General features: G+C 40.7%; 1 protein-coding gene across 1 annotated transcript in view; it reads right to left on the reverse strand.

Moving 5' to 3' along the window:
* Positions 1-10,778: 10,778 nt before the first annotated feature.
* The window catches only part of Rad23b (RAD23 nucleotide excision repair protein B), a 38,877-nt gene continuing 29,742 nt past the window's right edge, over positions 10,779-19,913 (reverse strand). The window contains exons 6-10 of the mRNA XM_034502403.2: positions 19,434-19,561; positions 18,024-18,159; positions 16,933-17,060; positions 16,036-16,221; positions 10,779-12,129 (exon numbers count right to left, since the gene is read on the reverse strand). Coding sequence (XP_034358294.1) covers positions 12,016-12,129; positions 16,036-16,221; positions 16,933-17,060; positions 18,024-18,159; positions 19,434-19,561 — 692 coding nt within the window. The 3' untranslated portion in view covers positions 10,779-12,015. The remainder of the gene's footprint in view (positions 12,130-16,035; positions 16,222-16,932; positions 17,061-18,023; positions 18,160-19,433; positions 19,562-19,913) is intronic.

The raw sequence follows: 19,913 nt of genomic DNA on the forward strand, positions 1-19,913 counted from the left end.
AAAGATGCACTCCTAAGGAAATCCCCTATCCCTAAACCCTGACTGGTGGAAAAACTTGGCACAGATGTTTGTAGATCTCATGCTTGGAAAACCCTATAGAATCTTGACTCAACGTCACAGGCAGCTCTCAAGTCTGGATTGTGCCCCTCATAGACCAGTCTTGGGTTATGGCATTCAACAAACCATCTCTATTTGAGATCTATGTTTGAGCGGTTTGTGGGTTGATTCCCAGCCCCCAACAGGTTCCCTCTTCCGAGATGCCCCTAGCTTATGTCAAGTTGACAATAAACCGAACCAGCACAATGATGGACTGTACCTTAAACTATGAGCCAGAATGAACAGAACCCTCTCTCCTTCACATTGCTTTTGTCTGGGTATTTGATCACAGCAACAGTAAAGAAACTGAGCCACAGGCTGATAGCCATGAACAGGTTACCCCAGTGTTTAGAACTAAATGAATAATTGCTTGGTCAGAACACTCATCCTTTCATTTCACGGGCTTTGAAAATAAAAGGCAGTCACCGATTTTATCCTTTTATTCACTATGAAAGACAAGGGTCATAGAAGCCATCAAAGATGTGATTAATCTGTCACTTAAAATCTTTTATCATTGAATTTTTTTTTTTTTTTTTTTGCTTCAAAAAAGTCATATTTGTTCATCCAGGCACTAGAGGCATAAGAGGGGCTGAGGAGATAATCCAGTGAGTAAAGATTGCTGTGCAAGCCTGAGAAACCAAGCTTATTCCCAACCTGTACGTAAAAGCTAAACTTGGTGGCATTCATCTGTAATCCTGGTTCTGGTGTCATGAAAAGTGGCATGGATCCTGGAGGCATGCTTGCCAGCTAGTTCATCTGAAACAGTGAGAGACTTTGTCTCAAAAAAATAAATTTAAGAGAAAGATGCCAGATGTTGGTCTCTGGTCTCCACATGTGAATGCACACATGCGCACACACTTGGTCACATACAAACACACAAAGGCATGAGGTTGTCATGGACGGCTATTCAGTCAGTCAGAATGAAGGACTGAAGGGCACTCCAGGCCACTGTGGGACATCATGTTAGGTTCTTCTTGCATGGGGCTCTGGCCATGAAATGCTCTGGTGCATTGAGGGAGACCCTGTAAAGCTGGGGAGAGGGAATAGTGGGGTGAACCTTTGAGGCTTAAATAGCGGGGATGATGGGAAGACATATCCAGAGCAACAAGGTTTTGAAAGTCTAGTCCTTTTTTTTTTTTTTTTATCCTTACACACACACACACACACACACACACACACACACACACACTGCCATTTGCATGGATGCATGTTGTGTTCTGAGCCCACAAGCCTAAAGCAGATTTTCTGGCTTGCCACAAGCCACAAGTGCAGTGGTGTTTTTTTGTTGTTGCTGGTTTTTGTTTTGTTTTGTTTTTTTCCGAGGCAGTCCTGGCTGTCCTGGAACTCACTCTGTAGACCAGGCTGGCCTCTAACTCAGAAATCCGCCTGCCTCTGCCTCCCAAGTGCTGGGATTAAAGGAGTGTGCCACCACCGCCCGGCCAAGTGCAGTGGTGTTAATGGATGCACAAAATTGCTTCCGTATTTCAGGCCACAAGAGTGGCTACTTCGAAGTAGTTTGGGTTCACTCTGCTCAGTATGCTCTTACCTTCTCCCAACAGCCACCTCTCCCTAAAGAATCTACATAGTTGAAAAAGGGCTACTGCTCCGGCTGGACGATGGCACTGAGCTGAGCCAGAGATGGATAATGGAAACAACAGGCTCTCAGTAGATCACAGGCTCATGCCTACTCCACCAAAGCTGCCGGGCCCAGCCTCTGACTGCATGAGTCACTGTGGATGCGTTTTAAAGGTGATCAGTGAACAGGTTAGTTCTTCTAAATTGATAGCCAATTTACAGCAATATAAACAAGAGAGCGCTGTGAGAGAGCGAGAGAGCATCCATTAGATTGCAGATCTCATTAGCCCCCTGTGTGCTCCTTCCGCCAGGCATGCGTTAGGGCAAAGGTCTAAGACCATCTCAAAGACTAAAAGAAAATTCCACTGCTCCTTGATCCTCACCTTCTCTAGACAGATGGGCAAAGTGGAGGCCAGGAGCCAGGGGTGTGTTCCCACCCTCTAACTGCGGGTTCTAATTATGATGGCCGGAACACACACAGCTAGCTAGCGCTCTCTCTCCCTCCCTCTCTCTCTCTCTCTGCTGCCATTTCTCCATCTCCACAGCAGCCTCCTGAGGTTTAAGCAAGTCTGTGCACTTTTCAGATTGCAGCCCTGGAGGTTCAGTTTCACCGCTCTTCCGCAATACAGCCTGGGCAATCGAGGCTGCTGTGTGCCAGGTCTTCCCCTGACAGATGAACCCCTTTCCAAGGCCCCAGAGCACCTCTCTCCCTCACCTGTCCAATCCTTACCCGTGTACCTCATGGGAGTCTGCGAAACTGGTCCTCACCACAAGGGGGCGAGTCAGGGCAGAACGAGTCCTTTTTTTCCCCTCCCTTTTTCCAAATCACTTACTTTTGGTTGTTTATATTTCCCTTTTCAGTGTCAGGTGAGCCAATCCAACCCAGTAGCATTTAAAGGCCTCAAGCCACAGTTCTTGGGGTCAGCCCCCACATGACTAAAAAAAACATGTTTTGATTTTTCTTCGATATACTGTCCATAAAAACAAGTTTTGATTTTTTTTTTTTTTAGTTTGACACACTGTACATAAAAACCACACAAATAAAGAACTATGATCAGAGGTGTGGTTTTCCTGCTGCTTCTTCAGAGAGTATCCTCTGTTGGCACTAGACACAAAAGCCTCCACAAAGCCTTCAGGGTTCAAGTGGGATCTTAAGGTGCATAGGAGTTCATTGGAGAAAGGACTACAGGAGAATTTCTAGTCAGCATATACATATGGCAGTGTATACAAAGGCCCGGATAAACAGGCCTGGGCCAGTGTAAAAACATACACTGGATAAGGTTTATAGGGGAGGTTTAAAGCCAAGCAGTGAGCCAGCAAGTGGCTCAGTTGGTACTGTTTGCCTAGCATGTACAAAAGCCCTAGGTTGGAAGTCCAGGCATCACATAAACTAAGGTCTGTGCCCGTAATGCAAGCACTTAGGTGGTGGGGGCAGAAAGACAAATTTCTAGGTCATCATTGCCCACATAATGAGTCTAAGGTTAAGACCAGGGATTCAGGACACCCGATGCCCTGGGTGGAGGGTAAGATGAAGTGGAGAGGAAGATAGATACAGAGATGACGGAAGGAGGGAAAGAGAAAGGGAAGGAGACAGAGTTAGACCGGGAGGGGATGGATGAGGGAGAGACCAGAGAGTCAAAACAGTTGTGTGTTGAGGACCAGAGACCAAATGGGCCATGCTGAGAAAGGGGAGATTTCTGTTAGAAGTGTGCCACATGCCACACTGTAGAAAGAAAATATAGGACAAGATCTCGTTGTCAGTGTGGGTGAAAGACACATCAGATACTCCAACACGGATGCCAAGAGCAAAGGCTTCATCTGGAGAGAGGACACCCTGATGGAGGTTTGCAAAACCCAACAGTGCAACCCAGGACAGGAAATGATCTTCCCCGGTAGGCAGGTTTAGTGACTGGTCTTTAAGAGGCTGCTAATGAGACCGAGTCACTGTTGTTTCTATCCCAGCACAAACGTCCCCTGCCTTCAATGAACTATGATCTACCTCACGGACCAGAATTCAGACTACGAATGGCAAACAAGATTTTTGTTGATCTGGTTTAAGTAAAATTAGTTTGTGTCAAAGTGTTGATTATACATAAAAAAATATTCCAGCTCTACTAATACTGTCAACACTTCCTCCTTTCTAAAGATGTCTGGACTTAAGAAATGTCCAACTTTTACAAAGTTGGGGAATGCTACCTTAAAATCTGTTGAAGACTGGTTTTAGTTACATAGCTACTTATATGCATATGGAAGATTCTCTCCAATGTCTCAAAAGCAAGACTTGTTTCAATTTGTATTCATTAGCCAGGAACAGATAATGGTTTAAAAAAATATATCTGCATTGTTCTTGATTATGCCAACTTAATTAGAAACATCCCACACGCATTGAAAGACGTTGACCTTTACTTGGGGAGACACATTTCAGTGTGGTATGTATATGACTATTAATGTCAAACATTTCGCGGGCAGTGGTGGCGCACACCTTTGATCCCAGCACTTGGGAGGCAGAGGCAGGTGGATTTCTGAGTTGGAGGCCAGCCTGGTCTACAGAGTGAGTTCCAGGACAGCCAGGGCTACACAGAGAAACCCTGTCTCGAAAAACCAAAAACCAAACAACAACAAACATTTCTTTTAAAACAAAGAAAATGAATTTGTGTCAGGAAGCCTAGTGGAACAGGGCAGCTTTGAGAGGGTCTTCCTCCATCTGGGAAACGGGGGGGGGGGGGGGGGGGGGGCGTGTGACTGCAGTATCATGAGCATCCCAGGGGCTCTCCCAGCAGGCTCCTGCAGACAGGAGGTAACAGCTCATTTTTCTGTGTCATTTAAGTGTGAAATGGAAAACCCACCATCTGCCATGGTAACACTCTCATTTAAGGGTCCTAGGGCCTCCTTTCCCTTCAAAAAAAACCTCGGAGAAACTCAAGGTTTCAGTTTGTGTCGGTTTTCATTTACCTACATTAAATGTCAAGATGAATGGTTTCCTTGTTTTGAAACAGAGTTCAGCCGGGCAGTGGTGGCGCACGCCTTTAATCCCAGCACTTGGGAGGCAGAGGCAGGCAGATATCTGAGTTCAAGGCCAGCCTGGTCTACAGAGTGAGTTCCAGGACAGCCAGGGCTACACAGAGAAACTCTGTCTTGAAAAAATAAATAAATAAATAAATAAATAAATAAATAAATAAATAAATAAATAAATAAAAAGAGAGTTCAGGCTGATTTGGAACTCACAGTTCTCCTGCCTCATCTTCCCAAGTACTGGGATTAAAGGCTAGTGCCACCAAGACTCGGTTCTTTAAAAATATTTACCTAAAATAAATTCATCACACAAATTTTTAAAAATATCTTTTAATAAAAATAATTTTTGCAGGGGCTGAAGAGATGCCCCCATGGTAAAGAATGCACACTGCTCTTACAGAGGACCCAAGATTGGTTCCTAGGATCCAGCTGGGTGACAACTGCTGTCACTCAAACTCCAAGGAGATCCCTTGCTTATGGCTTTCTCAAGCACTGGCAGCCCAATCACATACACATAATTTAAAAAAAACCATAAGAACAAATCCTTTAATAAGCAACTTTCAAATAATCAGAGTATTACTCATTGTATTGGCTTTGCCAACCTCTGTGCCTTCTGGTTCCACCAAGGATGGCTGTAGTCTCACTTCTCTTGGTCTGGTCAGAGGCTATGACATCACCTCATCTACCCTATGCAAAATGTGCTAAATAAGCGACGAGTGGAACTGAGAACAGCCCACAGAGCCGTAGCATTCTGAGTTTGCACTTTAGAGACATTAAGACAAGTAGTTCTCACTTCAGTTTAGAAAGCTACTATTCCAGCAATAGTGGTCAAAGCAGCAAGCAGGGTAGAAGCATGCCAGGGAGTAAGGAACCAGTCAGGTTAGCTAGGTCCTGGCACAGCACACATGGAGGAGCCTGACAAGTCCACCCCTGGAATAAGGATAGTAACACATGAACTATGGAGCACAACAGGAGGCCAAGGCCTGAGCACTACAGATCACCAGGGGGAAGATACAAGAATACAGGACAGGAACTACTAACAAACCCACTAGGTCTGAAAGTCACCAACGGCAACCATGGCAGTAATAACTGATTCAGAAGCATCAGTAGACACTAAAGCGAGTAGGTGACAAGCAAGGCATTTATAAAAGGTTAACTTGACTCCCCATCAACTTGTTAGTGCAGAAGCCTGGCAGGGCCACCCCCTTCAAGTAAAGAGAATCCTCAATTTTTTCCCCAACAGGTTTGTGCCCAAGTCAGATTTTATGGCAGCTGCCTGGGAATATGAAGCAGTGAAGTCATGAAGATCAAAGAATGGGCCTGTACTGAGACAAACGAAAAGCAGCTTACTAACTGTCGGGGCTCTGACTGCAGTGGACATTGCTGGGATGGCTGCAGAACTGAAAAGGGTTCTCAGAGGTGGACATGAGGTTACGGAAGCTCTTTGTTCAGTTCATGCTCTTCTGCAAATTAAATATTATATGTTATATTATTTTTTATATAGTACTACATTTGAAAAAATGGCACAAAATTATAAAAGCCAAATTGAATTGCACTATTTCAGAAGGAGTGGAGTCAGGGGCATGGTGGCACATGATTTTAGTCCAAGCACCTGTGAGGTGAGAATAATGAATCTCTGTGACTTACACAGTAAGTTCCAGGACTAGTAAGACTAGTTGTACACAGAACTACATTAAGAATAGTCTCAAATATAGACATGAAATGTTTAATGACTAATTGTCTTAATTTCCTTAGAACATAGCAATACTATTTTCAAATATAGACATGAAATGTTTAATAACTAATTAAGTTTTTTTTTTTTTTTTTTTTAAAGACAGGGTTTCTCTGTGTAGCCCTGGCTGTCCTGGAACTCACTCTGTAGACCAGGCTGGCCTCCAACTCAGAAATCCACCTGCCTCTGCCTCCCAAGTGCTGGGATCAAAGGTATGCACCACCACTGCCCGGCAGTAATTAAGTTTTAATTTCCTTAGAACCATGTCTTAGTCAAAATGATCAAGCAAATCTAACAGAGCAAAAGAAAATCTAGGAAAAAAAAGCCTGAAACTATACACTTTAAAACTATACATTAAAATGCTGAGAAGTTACAGAAGTTACTCTAGGCTCAAACAATTGAATAAACAGTCCTCCCACTCTAAATCACTGTAAGCATTACTTTCTCAGTAAACTTTTTTTTTCCAGACTTGAAGTGATACATCAAGTGCTTCCATGTGCACACAACTTCTGTGACTGTACAACTGAACACCTTAAAATCAGTTTTCAAATAATTTTGGGAGTTTGATACTGGAGTGGAAGCTGTTAATAACCTAATCCAGCATCTGGTCAGACATTGCTTTAAAGTAGCATTTCTGTTCTAAGGACCCACGTAAGTATGGAAGGACAGAAAGCAGTCTGTGGTGGTTAGTTACCTCAGTTATGACCCAGGCAGGGAGACCCAATTAGCAAAGTGTTGTCTGGATGTGTTCACGGTGGGAGCCACTGTCTCGACCTTCCTAATGCTGCGACCCTTTAATACAGTTCCTCGTGTGATTTTTGTTTTTACTTCATAACTGCAATTCTGCTAGTTATGAATCACAATGTAAATATCTAATATGCAGGACATGATATTCAACCCACTGACCTAGGCAATCAGAATCCCAATCTGTCAATTTATGAGTAAAGCTGACTGTTGTCACCAATGTGGGTGGCTATCACACAATCTGTTTTTAATTTCTGAAGGGTTGTTTGTTGTTTGTTTTTGCCCAGACTGGCCTTGAATTTGCTATGTAGCCAAGGCTGTTCCAGAACTCCAGAGCCTCCTGACACCTAGGTGCTAAGATTACAGGTGTGCAACACAACCCTTGGGAGGAGAACCTCAATGGAAAACAAAGTTTCCTCAACCTTTGACTACCAGCATACACAGCTCACTGTGATGCTCGGCACCAGCATCATCCCACTCCAACAGTTCAGCCTTTCAACTCTCTGGCCTTGGACCGATTCACCACTTAGCTCTTAAGCCTTTCTCATATCTCATCTGAATGTCTGAATCTCTTATTGGTCCCATGCTTCTGGAGAATGCTGACTCAACACAAATCCTTTTAAGAGCAATGAGGATGGAGTTTCCCGATCTTTACACCATGCTTCTCCTGAATTCTCATCCACACATCCAACTAAGTTCGAGCCCAAGAGTGGTGGTACTCCTGGAATCCCACTTGAGGGGCTGGAGCAGGAACGGAGACAAAACCACCCAAGATTACACGCTGGGTAACAGGGCAACTAGAACCATGTAGTGAGGTACAGACTCATTCTTTGTATCTAAGTCTGCACCTGTGTTGACCATGTACTTTTTGTCTCACCTAAAAGAAAGTGTAAGAACTATTCAAAAGCTTTCATATTGAGTACTGCAAGTTATCTGCAGATAAAGCATGGGAACTGAACAGGTCTTACACAATTTTATGGTGAGGTGCTTAGGCATCTAAGAGACTTTGGAGTCCTTGGAGTGGAGAGATCCTAGAAGCAACTTCCCATGCATATCAAGGAAAGCCTTGTACAACACAGGGCAATGCTACGCTACCCATTGCATACCCAAAGAAAGAAGCCCTGAAAACAAGGCCATTTAAAAGCAGTTAAACAGTAAATAGCAAACAGCTTGGCAGCAGGAGGCACAAGCCTGGAAGACAGCTTTTTCACCATCGTTTTCATCTGTTCCTGAAGGATGTTAGGATGTCAAGGACCACTTGGTCTTCTTTGGTCTCAGCCCCCTGGGGAGTGAGAACATAATCTGAGACCAGTTATAGAAACTGTTGATGGGGAAGGCTCTCTCCAACAGATTCCTGAGCTTTCTTACAGTTCCCATTACTGACAAATGCTTCCTAGACAAGTCCACGCCTCTGCCCCACCTCATCACCATCCTTTCCATTTCCTCTGCAAATCAATAGCAGAAAAAGATCCTGAAAGCCAATCAGTCAAAGCAGCCAAACCGCTCTTCTCTTGCCTCTCATCCTGCACTGTGATTGCAGGCCTCTGATCTGCAGATGCACCTACTACTGCCAGTATGCTCTGGACTAATTGTCACCATCCTACTCCAAGAACAAGCACTATGAAGCAACAGAGAAACTTTGAAGCAGCCCAAGGCCAGAAGGTTAATGTATCAGACACAAAAAAATTCCCAGTGGCAATGCCAAGGATTTAGGAGCTTGTGATATCCACATAAAAAGCAAACTAAGTGAAGACCTGACGTCATGTCCCATCATGGCAAGGTAGAAAGCAAAGGAAGCACTGTCAGAGAGGAAAGGTCGAACATTTTCTGTGACGAATTAGGACTATTTTAGGCTTTGTTCCAAGTAAGTAATCCAGACCAAACCTCAAGTAGGACTTAACAGCTAAGTACGAGCATGCACAAAGAACCTCATTTTAGTATCATTTAAAAAGATAAAGACTGTGCCTGATGCAGTGGTGCACTTTTAATCTCAGCCCTCAGGAGGCAGAGACAGGAGGATGGACATCCTGATCTACACAGTGAACTCTGGGATAGCCAAGGCTACACAGAGAAACTGTCTTGAGAAAAAAAACAAAAAACAAAAAACAAAAAACAAAAAACAAAAAAAAAAAAAAACAAAGGTAAAGACTATTTACCACTGATTTTACTTGTATGGCCATTGCTTTCCGGCCTGGTATTTTTTGGGTATACATGGGGGTGTGTGATCAAGAAGTCCCCACCCTTCTGAAAGCAATCAGTACTCTCTGGTTATAGGTGTTATCACTTTTGGGTTGGGTCCTGGAAATGGAGCAATTGGTAATTCTGTGCCATCTATAAATCTAAGTGCCTTTATGAACCTTCATGAGTTATATAGTCTATCAGGTATTTCACTACTGTGTCCACATGTTAACTGAGAACCAGGACCCTGCAGCTGGCCTCCTAAATGATACACCAACCAACTTCTATTGAGGACAAGTACTGGTGATGGAAACAATATTACTTCCCGTCTAAGCTTGTACTTAAGAATCTTAAAAAATGAGAAATGCAATATCAGGTGTGTTGAAAATACTTTATAGTCAATTCTCTGGAATCCTAGTCATCTAGTACAGGAAAATGCCACAGGGTGGAACATTTTAGTACTTTTAAACAACGAAACAAAATATTGACTAGAGGATGGCAAAATAATTTTACAAATATAAATTCAGGCTCCTCATATTTCCTATAGAGCAGCTAAACAATAAAAATACTAAAGATGCCAGTATATCTCAATGCAAGATTCAAAAGTCCAATAGTCACCTCTATTAAAGACATTTACCTAAACTATCTAATTTAGCAGTAACAGCAACAGGCACGAAAGCCCACTTCACTCATGTATGATGTCTCAGCTGAGGAAGAAATGATCACACTGACAGTGCTGTCCTCTGGGGAAATCATTACTCCTACTATCTGTAGGTCTGTGTCCAAGGACAGAAGTTCCATGCCACCAAGTTCTGCTGTCACTTTCCAAAGAGAAACAGCTGCTATTTTGATAAGCTTCCTGTGTCATCTTATGCTAACACTCTGAGCAGTAAGGAAGCAGACAGAACAAATGGAAGCATTCCCCTATCCCACTAGAAATGTTACCCCTTTCCCTAACACACTGCTGTTCTGTCTTGAAAGAATGATGCATTCTGTTCCATTCTCCTGAGACATCCCACATTATCCACTGTAAAGCACACAGGCAATACACATTCAACAGCCTGCCAAGTTTACGGAATAAATACATGAAAGTTAAACATGGTATATCATGAAGGAAAATTACGGTCTCATTTATTTTCATGAAACAGGTTATGAGCACATGATGAGAAAGGTTAAGAGTCATCACCAAGTGGTGGTGAGCATACTGCAAGAGACTGCGCAGATGGTCTGCAAAGCCATCTTATTACACAGTATCAGACAGTGGGAAACATTACTTCCTTCAATAATATCATTTATGATCAGAGAAAGATTTGACAAATTCAACAAGCTGACACTGGGCCCCTCTTTACAATCAAATAGCAATGCCAATGAGAGAGTGTCCAAGAGAAAAAAAAAAAACCAAGATGACCAAGATGAGCAAAATCCAAATAAAAGCCAACACTGTGATTGAGATTTTTCTTTTAATATGCGATGAAATATCTTGATTGTATATTTTCCAAAGTACTTTCCAGCCACATCTCCTAACCATACAAAAGTTTGCTCCCATCTTTAAATGTAGTAAAAGATGCTGGATTATAGCTCCACCCACCTTCTCTTTGAAAGCAATGTAATACTAATGGATTTAATGGTAATACATTCTTATCTAATAAAGAAAAACATCCACAAGTATCAGAAACCCAGTTTTGAAAGATTTGCATTAATTTTGAACTGAATCAGCTTTTTGTGATGTTTTTTTTTTTTTTAAAGGCAGCAGTTTGACTCACGACTTGCTGATCAAACACGTTTCTACTGAGGAAAAGGAAGGGGGAAGGGAAGTGAATGCTGCAAAGTTTCTTCATTGGCCCCCAAAGTGCTAATTTCACAAAAGGGATACATCAAAAGCAAACATGCAATGGTTGTTTTGAATCTTTTACTGCAATACAACAATGAAGTAAACAGTAATTAGACACCTACCAATTTCCCCCCAAACAAACAAAGAATGTAAACAGGAAAATAACTCTGCCTATATGTGTACAGCTTCTCAAATCATGTTAGAGGGTCTCACATTCAATAATTAAGGAATTTTAAAATAGCAGTAATTATTTTCATTTTTAAGAAAAAGCCGCCTTTCTACCCTCCCCACCCCGAGCACTGAACATGAAGAATGGGCTTCCTTCCGCACCAATTTCATACTTATGTGAAGCAGCAACAATGACTATCAATAATTTGGCATTTCTGTTTACAGATGCTCCAATTTTTTCCCCCTCAATTTCAAAAAGCCATTATCCAGTGTTGCCATAAAACAGACTGTAGGTTCTAGGTAGCAAAGATTCTTTCAGAAACCAATGTTAAATCAAAGAAAAGAGAAAGCAGGGCATCACACTAAATTTCTGGATCTAGTACACTAGAAAGAATGAAACCCAGGAAATGTTACCTACTGCTTAGAAGAATAAAGACCTGTAAAGGTGGATGTTTGGTTGTATAGTATTTTACACTGTGTGGATCTGCAGCATCTGCTAACTAAAGCAGACATGCACTGTATGTATCCCTGCCCTATATCCTAGCTCCCCACCCCCACCCCCACCAACCTACTACCGTATACCAAATATTGTGGATATGAGCCCAAGTCACCCCAGACAATCCAGTGAACAAGGTTAGTGTAATGCACTGGTGTGAGTGTGAGGTACAAAAGAGTCCCTTCAGTCTTCATCAAAGTTCTGCTGTAGAAGAAAGTTGGCAGCCAGATTCTCATTCTTCTCACAAGCAAAATATGCTTGAATCACAAGTCCTTCAGGAAATCCTAATGCCTTTAACTGGAAAAAAAAAGAAAGCAATTAAATTCAATTCATCAATTATGGCGAATAAGTTTGCATTATATACTAGGGATTGCAACCCTGCCCCTGAACACTTTAGACAAACAGAACCACAGAAAATGCTCATCGAAATGTCACAAGTTTAGCCTCACTGGGATCTGGATTCACTGTTCAATATTCTTAGGGTGGAAAGAAATTTGTGACCACCCAAAAGACTTTTTAGAAAAATGTCCTGAGTTAAGGAGATTAAGTTAACAGGCACTCTATTTACTAAAACGTATTAAGAACTAGAAAGTATTAAGTACATTCTGGTATCTACACTAAAAACCAGTAGTTACCTGTCCTGATTTAAAAGTAAATGACCACAAATAAATGTGGGTCTCAAATGGCTTTAGTAACAGAAGGTTTAAGAAAGGGGAAGAACAAGTGGAAATATCTTAACTTGTACACCAACCTTTTGTAAAAGCAAATGCTTCATTTCTCTTTTTATTGTTAAACTTATTTATTCATTTTACATCCCAATATCAATGTTTCATTTCTTAACACGGTTTGTACCTTTCAATGTTGCTCTTCAGTTCCTTGCCTTTAGTCAACACTTTATAGTAAAAAAGTGGGTGATCAATTACAGTACCATGATATATTGTGAAATGAAGACAACTGTGGTTAAATTTACAACGTATCTAAATTACCAGTTATTTAATCTCATTTGAAAACTCCATTAAAATTACCTAAGATCTAATACTCACTGCTTTTAAAGCCTTTAAATTCTCAAGTTATCTAAATACTTTACTATATAGAATTATTACTTCTCAATCAGATGAATACCCTCCTCAACTGTCTCAAAAACTTTCTATTACTCACTACAGAAGACTGACTATTAAGAACTGGAAAAACAACAACAACAATAAACTAAAAAAAAATCAAACCCCAATTCAGCACAAGAAGCTATTTATAAATTAAAATAGGAGAATTCCAAAAAAGAATTTATTATCGATGTTGTGTCCAAATTAAAACCGGAGTAGCTGAAGTAACAGAAAAAGAGTTGGGACAATTTAGTAACACACTGCAGTGAGACATTAAACTTAGACTTAAAGTCAAAGATGTTCAAACTGTAAAGACAGCACCATGCACACAATAACCAAAAGACAACTAGAGTAGCTTCAGTCACTAGACAGAACTGTTACCAGAGATAAAAGACATGTTTACGACAAAGAAAATATAATGATAGACATATATAACAAGAGGCCAAAAATACACCAAACAAAACTAACACAGAAGAGAAAAATCAGCAATACTGCTGCACCTGGAGACTTAATGCCACCACTCTCAGTCACAGTACAGTCAGACAAAGCACCAACAAGGGAATCAAAGAAAGTCACCAGCACTCTAAGGCAACTAACTGGTCTTGACAGCAGGAGAATGTTTAATAAGAGTATATTACATTCTCAAATATGAAGTGTATACATGCATACATGTTCCTTTAATGATTCAATCTATCTTAATAAACTAAGAGTAAAACTAAGCACAACATTAACAAGACCCACATACATAAAACAAACAAATCTTAGGTAGAATAAAATAAATAAAATAAAAGAAATGCAAAATTCTTCCAAAACCACCCTCTACTCCTTCTGTGGGGCCAAAATTCCCCAGTACTAAAAAACAAGATATCCACCACCAGAAAACTACAAAGTAATAGTTGTTATGAATATGGATACCAAAACCCTCAACCAAATATCATGTGATCCTATCAAACACCTTTATCTAATGGACAGTGGGCTTTATCCCAGGAATGCAAATGTTGTTTCTATATATAGAATAAATTACTATAGAATAACAACAATGAAAGATAATCCTTTGATAAACTTAGAAAAAGTATTCAACTTGTTATGACAAAGTCTTTACACCCTACTCTTGAATGGGAACTTCCCTAACCAGCAAACTTCATGCAAATAAACTAACAAATGAGTTCAGCCAAGATTCTGGGGAATATTAAACCACCACACAAAACCAAACTGTACTTCTATGCAACTAATAATCAACATTTTGAAAATAAAAAGAACAATTCCTAACAGCAACAGAAAAGATAGTTCTTAGGAATAAACTCAAAAGTATTAGAATTTTTTAATTTTTAATGACTACAGTTATAGTGTACCAGTTGCTTTTTTTTTTTTTTTTTTTGGAAACGATCTTACCACACAGTCTCAAGACTATACCTCCCAGGTGCTGGGGTGTCATGATGCTGCTCCATCACACTCTGATAGTTAACAAGGTCCCAGGGGGCATAGTGCTGCATGCTGTAATCCCAGCATTTGCAAAATGATGGCAGAAGACTCAAGACTTCAAAATTATCCTTACCCACATACTAAGCTGAAAGCCACCACAGGCTACTATGTATCAAGACTGCCTCAAATGACAAATCCAAAAACCAAAAAGAGGGAAAAAAGGATATAGGACATTTCTCAAATTCACTTCCAGGGTGAGCATAATAAGGGCTCTAAACTCAGCCAAAAGTTCTACCCCCAGAAACTGGACAAGCTCATCCTGAGATTTACACAGTAGAATGAACAGTCAATTATTTTATAAACAAAATTGGAGTACTCCATACCCTGATTTCATACTTGCTGAGAAGTAATTCTCTGCCAGAGAATGAGCTAATCAAGCCAAATTAAAGTATAAAGATGGGTTTCTTAGGGGGAAGCTTCGGGCAGGTTCTCCAACCTCACAGGAGGGTCAGTGAAGTTGCCATGCAAACAAGGAGACAGAAGGGGCATAGTGTTGCTGGAGAGAGGGGGGAGGGAGGGAGGGAAAGAGGGAGAAAGGAAGGGAGGGAGACGACGGACTGGAATGTCTGGATCATATAGTGAAGATCCACTGGGTGAGAGGAAACCCAGCCCATGGTTGGAAAGTTCAGCAAACATGGTGGGGTATGCCAGCCATACCCTGTAACAGGGACTGAGGGATGCTGAGAAAAACTGGAGGCCTGGTACACTTTGGTATGTTAAGTATGTACTTCATAAATCAAGGGATTAAAACTGAGCCCCCAAATAACTCTGACACATCCATGCACCACTAATTTTTTATAGGAACCTATAACTGCAAAGTCTTTTCAACTGGTCTTGGATACATGGATGGACATTCACATGCAAAACAGCAGATACTCATTCTCCATACCAAAAGAACTCACAATGAGTGATCTGTGAATTCTTTGGAAGAATTAGTAAACCTGACTTTCACTTGGATTAAACAATGTTCTACACAACACCAAGAAAACAGGAAAAAAAAAAAATCACAAAGAAAAAAAGAGCTACAACAAGAAACCAATTGAATCCTAAGTACAGAAGAAAATTAAAGCCAGACATGGGCAAGCACATCTTTAATCTCAGCATGAGAGGCAGAGATCTCTGTGAACACAGGCCTCTGATTACCATCTCAAAACACTTCACAACAAAGTGAAAACAATGTAAAAAGTGAGGGGGAAATTGAGTTACTGATCACAGCATCATAAGATGTAGGTTATTGAAGGGCCCAAGCTTGTACCAGTCCACTTGTTAGGACAGAAAGAGATAGCTAACATCTTGTGTTTATTGTGAATTGTGCATGCAATTCACATAGATATTTGATATTTTGGGGACAGTAGCAAATTAAAATTTAAAGTATGAAAAATGAATGATTTTGAATTAGGTATGTTTAGTGCTTTAGCCAATTAATATTCATATTTAATTTACTCAAGAAGGTACTTTGTTGCTATTGGGGCCAAGGAGAAAAAGTAGGGGATATGGCTAAGAGACAGTCTTTATTGCAGTCCCTGGGGCAAGGGACAGAAACGTCACAGCTGTAGGCCAATGGGAGCCACTAGCCCAGGTGCTAGGGTGACCAAGGAACCCAAACTGTACCTAAACTCACCCGTTCTATAGCTTCTTTCTCCTGAGGTGTTACTTGAATGTAGTTCATGTGTCCACTTCCAGCTTCTGCAATTCCTCCACCTCCTCCACCACCACCTCCTCCACCACCTCCTCCACCTTGACCACCTGCTTCCTGAACTGGTTCATTTAGCATCTGAATAAAATGCTCCTGGTGTTGGCTAATTTGCTGTAGTGATGTAAAAAACAGAAGAAATAACACTTACTTACTGTCTGTAGGAAAACAGCAATCCTAAATAAAAACAAGATAAGCCAGGATGAGGAATCACACTCTAACTCCAGCACTTGGAAGGCAGGGGATCATCTTAGGCATCCCTGAGTCCTAGAGTAAATTGAATTTCAGACCAGCTCTGTCTAAAAGAGCCAGAAAGTTAGTTTTCAGTGATTTCTTACATTATTATTAAAGAAACACAACAATTCTGAGAGGTAAATAAATGGAGAGAATGCAAATTCTTTCAAAAATACTCCAGTCACAAAAATCAACATTAAAAAGCTACCATGTACCATGGGCCTAAGTAGAGAACTTACACTTCATGTATACTTTATTTTCCACACTAGTAGGCTACTCTGTGCTGTATAAAACTTAACTATTTTCTGGTCTGAGAATGAAGTATGCCTATAAGTTTTTAAGAGGCAATGTTCCACTAGCAGCAAAAGCAATTTACAAAGTAAAACACACTCTCAGATTCTCAAATACATTAATGTGCCTGGGAAATCTGAAAGAGGAAATAAACCTTTCCCAAACTTAATCTGTTAACCAATATAAGCTGAGCAATTGTTCTTCAGTATGCCTACCTAAAACATAGGCTCTGGGTTTAACTATAGTACAAAACAAAACAACATTCCAACCCCATTTTCCAATTTAATGTGGACTAGTCACCTGCAGCAACTGAGGGTTCTCCCGACCGATCTGCTGTAGCAAAGCTGGAAGCAAGGAAGGATTCTGCTGGATAATTTGTCTCATTTGTTGAAACTGAGGCTGATTTCGTAAAAATTCAAGGGGGTGACCTGAAATACACACAAACATTTCAAAAACAACAACAGTAAGTACATGTAACAGCAAGTAGTTAAACCATCATTCATACAGAAAATATTATACCCAAAAACGACTTGAGTTCGTGTGTTACAGAGAAGGAAGTAAGTCACACTCTCCAAACCCCAATGTGTCTGCCACCTTTGCTCTAGAGTTACCCTACTATTAGAAAAAGGCTAGAATACTGAGAGGCAAGCCCACCCACAATGCCCTGTGAACCACCACAAAAACCTGGTGTCCTCTATCAAAATAGAAGGTTGTCATGTTGCATACTGCAGTTGCTCCCAAATAAGAAACATATGCATGTTTATGGGTATTTAGTCCTATATTATATGTAATAATAAAGTGAGACTCAGAGACTAAATTTACCTAGTAGGTGAGTGGTAAATAATAAAATCTGAGCCAGAGTTATGTCTCTTCTTTCCACTATATAAGAGTCCCAACTGTCTGCCACAATGACAAAAACCCCAGCTGTTTTGAAATTAACCACTCAACCACTACCACCACTGCCTCTGCCACTGTCGCCATTTTTTGAGATAGCATCTCTCTCCCTCTGTATCCTGGCTGTTTGAGAACTCTGCTGTGTAGTATGTTCCCTCAAACTCAGATTATGTGTCTTCCTTTGCCTTCCAATGCTCAGATTAAAAAAAGAGTCTCCACACCCTGCCTGAAATGATTTATTCTTAGCAAGGTGAGCCATCCATTCAAAATAGATGCTGAATTCAAACTGTGAATAATCATTTTTCAGAGCAAATTAGTAGTGTAAGCTCTGACAACACTGGTGTACACTAAAAGCCGGAGAATCTTTCTACTGTGAGTGAAGAAACATAAGGCTTATCTGAGAGTTCTGGGGATGAATCTTAACCACTGAAGTACGTCACATTAAACAATCGTACACTAAAAACTCAAGACCATTTGCCATCTGACAATCACTTTACCTCCAGAAGTGGTGGTTGTTGTTGCTGTTGTGGTCGCTGCAGCTGCAGCTACTGCTGGAGACTGAGGGGTTCCAGTACTCACAGCCTGGGGAGGAGGATCAACCACAGCCTGACTTTCTCTATCTCCAGGGATTCCCTGCCAAAACAATTCCCACATTTTAACATCTCCATCTCTCTCTCTCTGACACAGCAAAACATTTGTAGCTTACTTAACATTGTCTGTGTATGATACAGTCTGCTTATGAAATCTTACAAGTAGTCCAGAACAATGCTGTATCACAAGGTAGTATTGTTCAACAGAATTTTCAAGTGACAGACAGATGCACTGTCCAGTAACAGCAATAACTCGTGCTGCCCATGGGTTCCAGGCGACTTTTGCTGCAGAGGTTTTCATAATCTGTCATTCCGTGAAACAAAGGACTGTGTTTCCATGAACCAGGCACCAAAGTGTCCTCTACTGACCTAATGCTTCTAAACAAGTATCACCTGGGAAGTATCATACACAAAAACTTTAAAGATGGACAAATTGGTATGTAATGTTAATAGTTTACATTTCAAATGATGCTTTTCAGGCTGGAGAGATGGCTCAGTGATTAAGAGCACTGACTGCTCTTGCAGAGGTCCTGAGTTCAATTCCCAGCCACATGGGATGGTGGCTCCCAACCATCTGTAATGGGATCCGATGCCCTCTTCTAGTGTGTCTGAAGACAGCTACAGTGTACTCACATATATAAAATAAATACATTTTCAAATGATGCTTTTCGTATGTTTCAAGCATTTATCTTGTGAAACTATTACAATTTAAAAAGTACACTCAGATTTTCTATTTTAATGCGTAAGATTTAAACAAATGGCAGTTATACCCATTTTAAAATCCATCAAATTCTTAGACTATAACAGATGGTAATGAGTTTATTTCCTATTAAACCAATGCCAAATTCACTTAAAGAAAGAGCAGTGGCTAACAGGGGCTATACCACAGGCACTCAAAACAGCCATTTTCCACATGAAATTACAAGAGTATTAGCAGATTCAGGATCCAGAACATCCATCAAATTCTCAAATAGAAAAGTTAATGCTACTTCCTCACAGAGGATAACTGAAATTTTGCTCTAAGTAATTCCTAACAGATCTAAGGTGTCAGTCTGTTCAATTACAAAGTTACCTTCACCAGAGCTTCACTAGTGTGAAAGGTATTAAAAGAAGAGCCACTTCATAACTCACCTCACATCATTTTCTAAATAAATCATTTCAGAATATTTTCCAGAAGGTTACATTTTAGCAACATTGGGTAGGGGTAGTAGTGGGAACTATCTATCATATAATGCTCTCCACTGAATTGTTAATTCATCTATTAAAATCTTAATTTCTTTAAGAGTTTGAAAGAGACAAGAAAAACACACTTCTCACCATTAGAAGATATTCCACAGCTCTGTCAGGGTTGTTGAAACTGGCTCTCAGAGCTGCAATTACTTGTTCTCGTTCATAGCCCATTGACATGATCTCAGTTACCATATTCTCGTAAGACTGACCTGTCACTAAACCGGTGTATGGGGGACAAGGGAAAAAAAGTACAGGAACAGTCAACAGACATTCTCTCCATAGCTCTTGACTGCATGATGTCTATGTTTCATATACTGTTACACTATGTTTCATTTACTGTTAATTGTAAAGACAATTAACAACGTAGTTAGTCAATGTCCACATTCTAACCCCCAGAACCTATAAATATGTAGGTAAGTATGTATGACAAAGGGAAGTGACCTTCCAGATGTGCCCAATGTCATCAACAAGGATCCTTAAAAGTAAAGTGGGACAAAAACAGTGTTAAGAGACAATAAAGACCAAAGCAGAACCAGAGCTCTGCTGCTGTTTTTTGCAGGTGGAGAA

This window comes from Arvicanthis niloticus, chromosome 5, assembly GCF_011762505.2.
Source record: "Arvicanthis niloticus isolate mArvNil1 chromosome 5, mArvNil1.pat.X, whole genome shotgun sequence".
NCBI lineage: Eukaryota > Metazoa > Chordata > Mammalia > Rodentia > Muridae > Arvicanthis > Arvicanthis niloticus.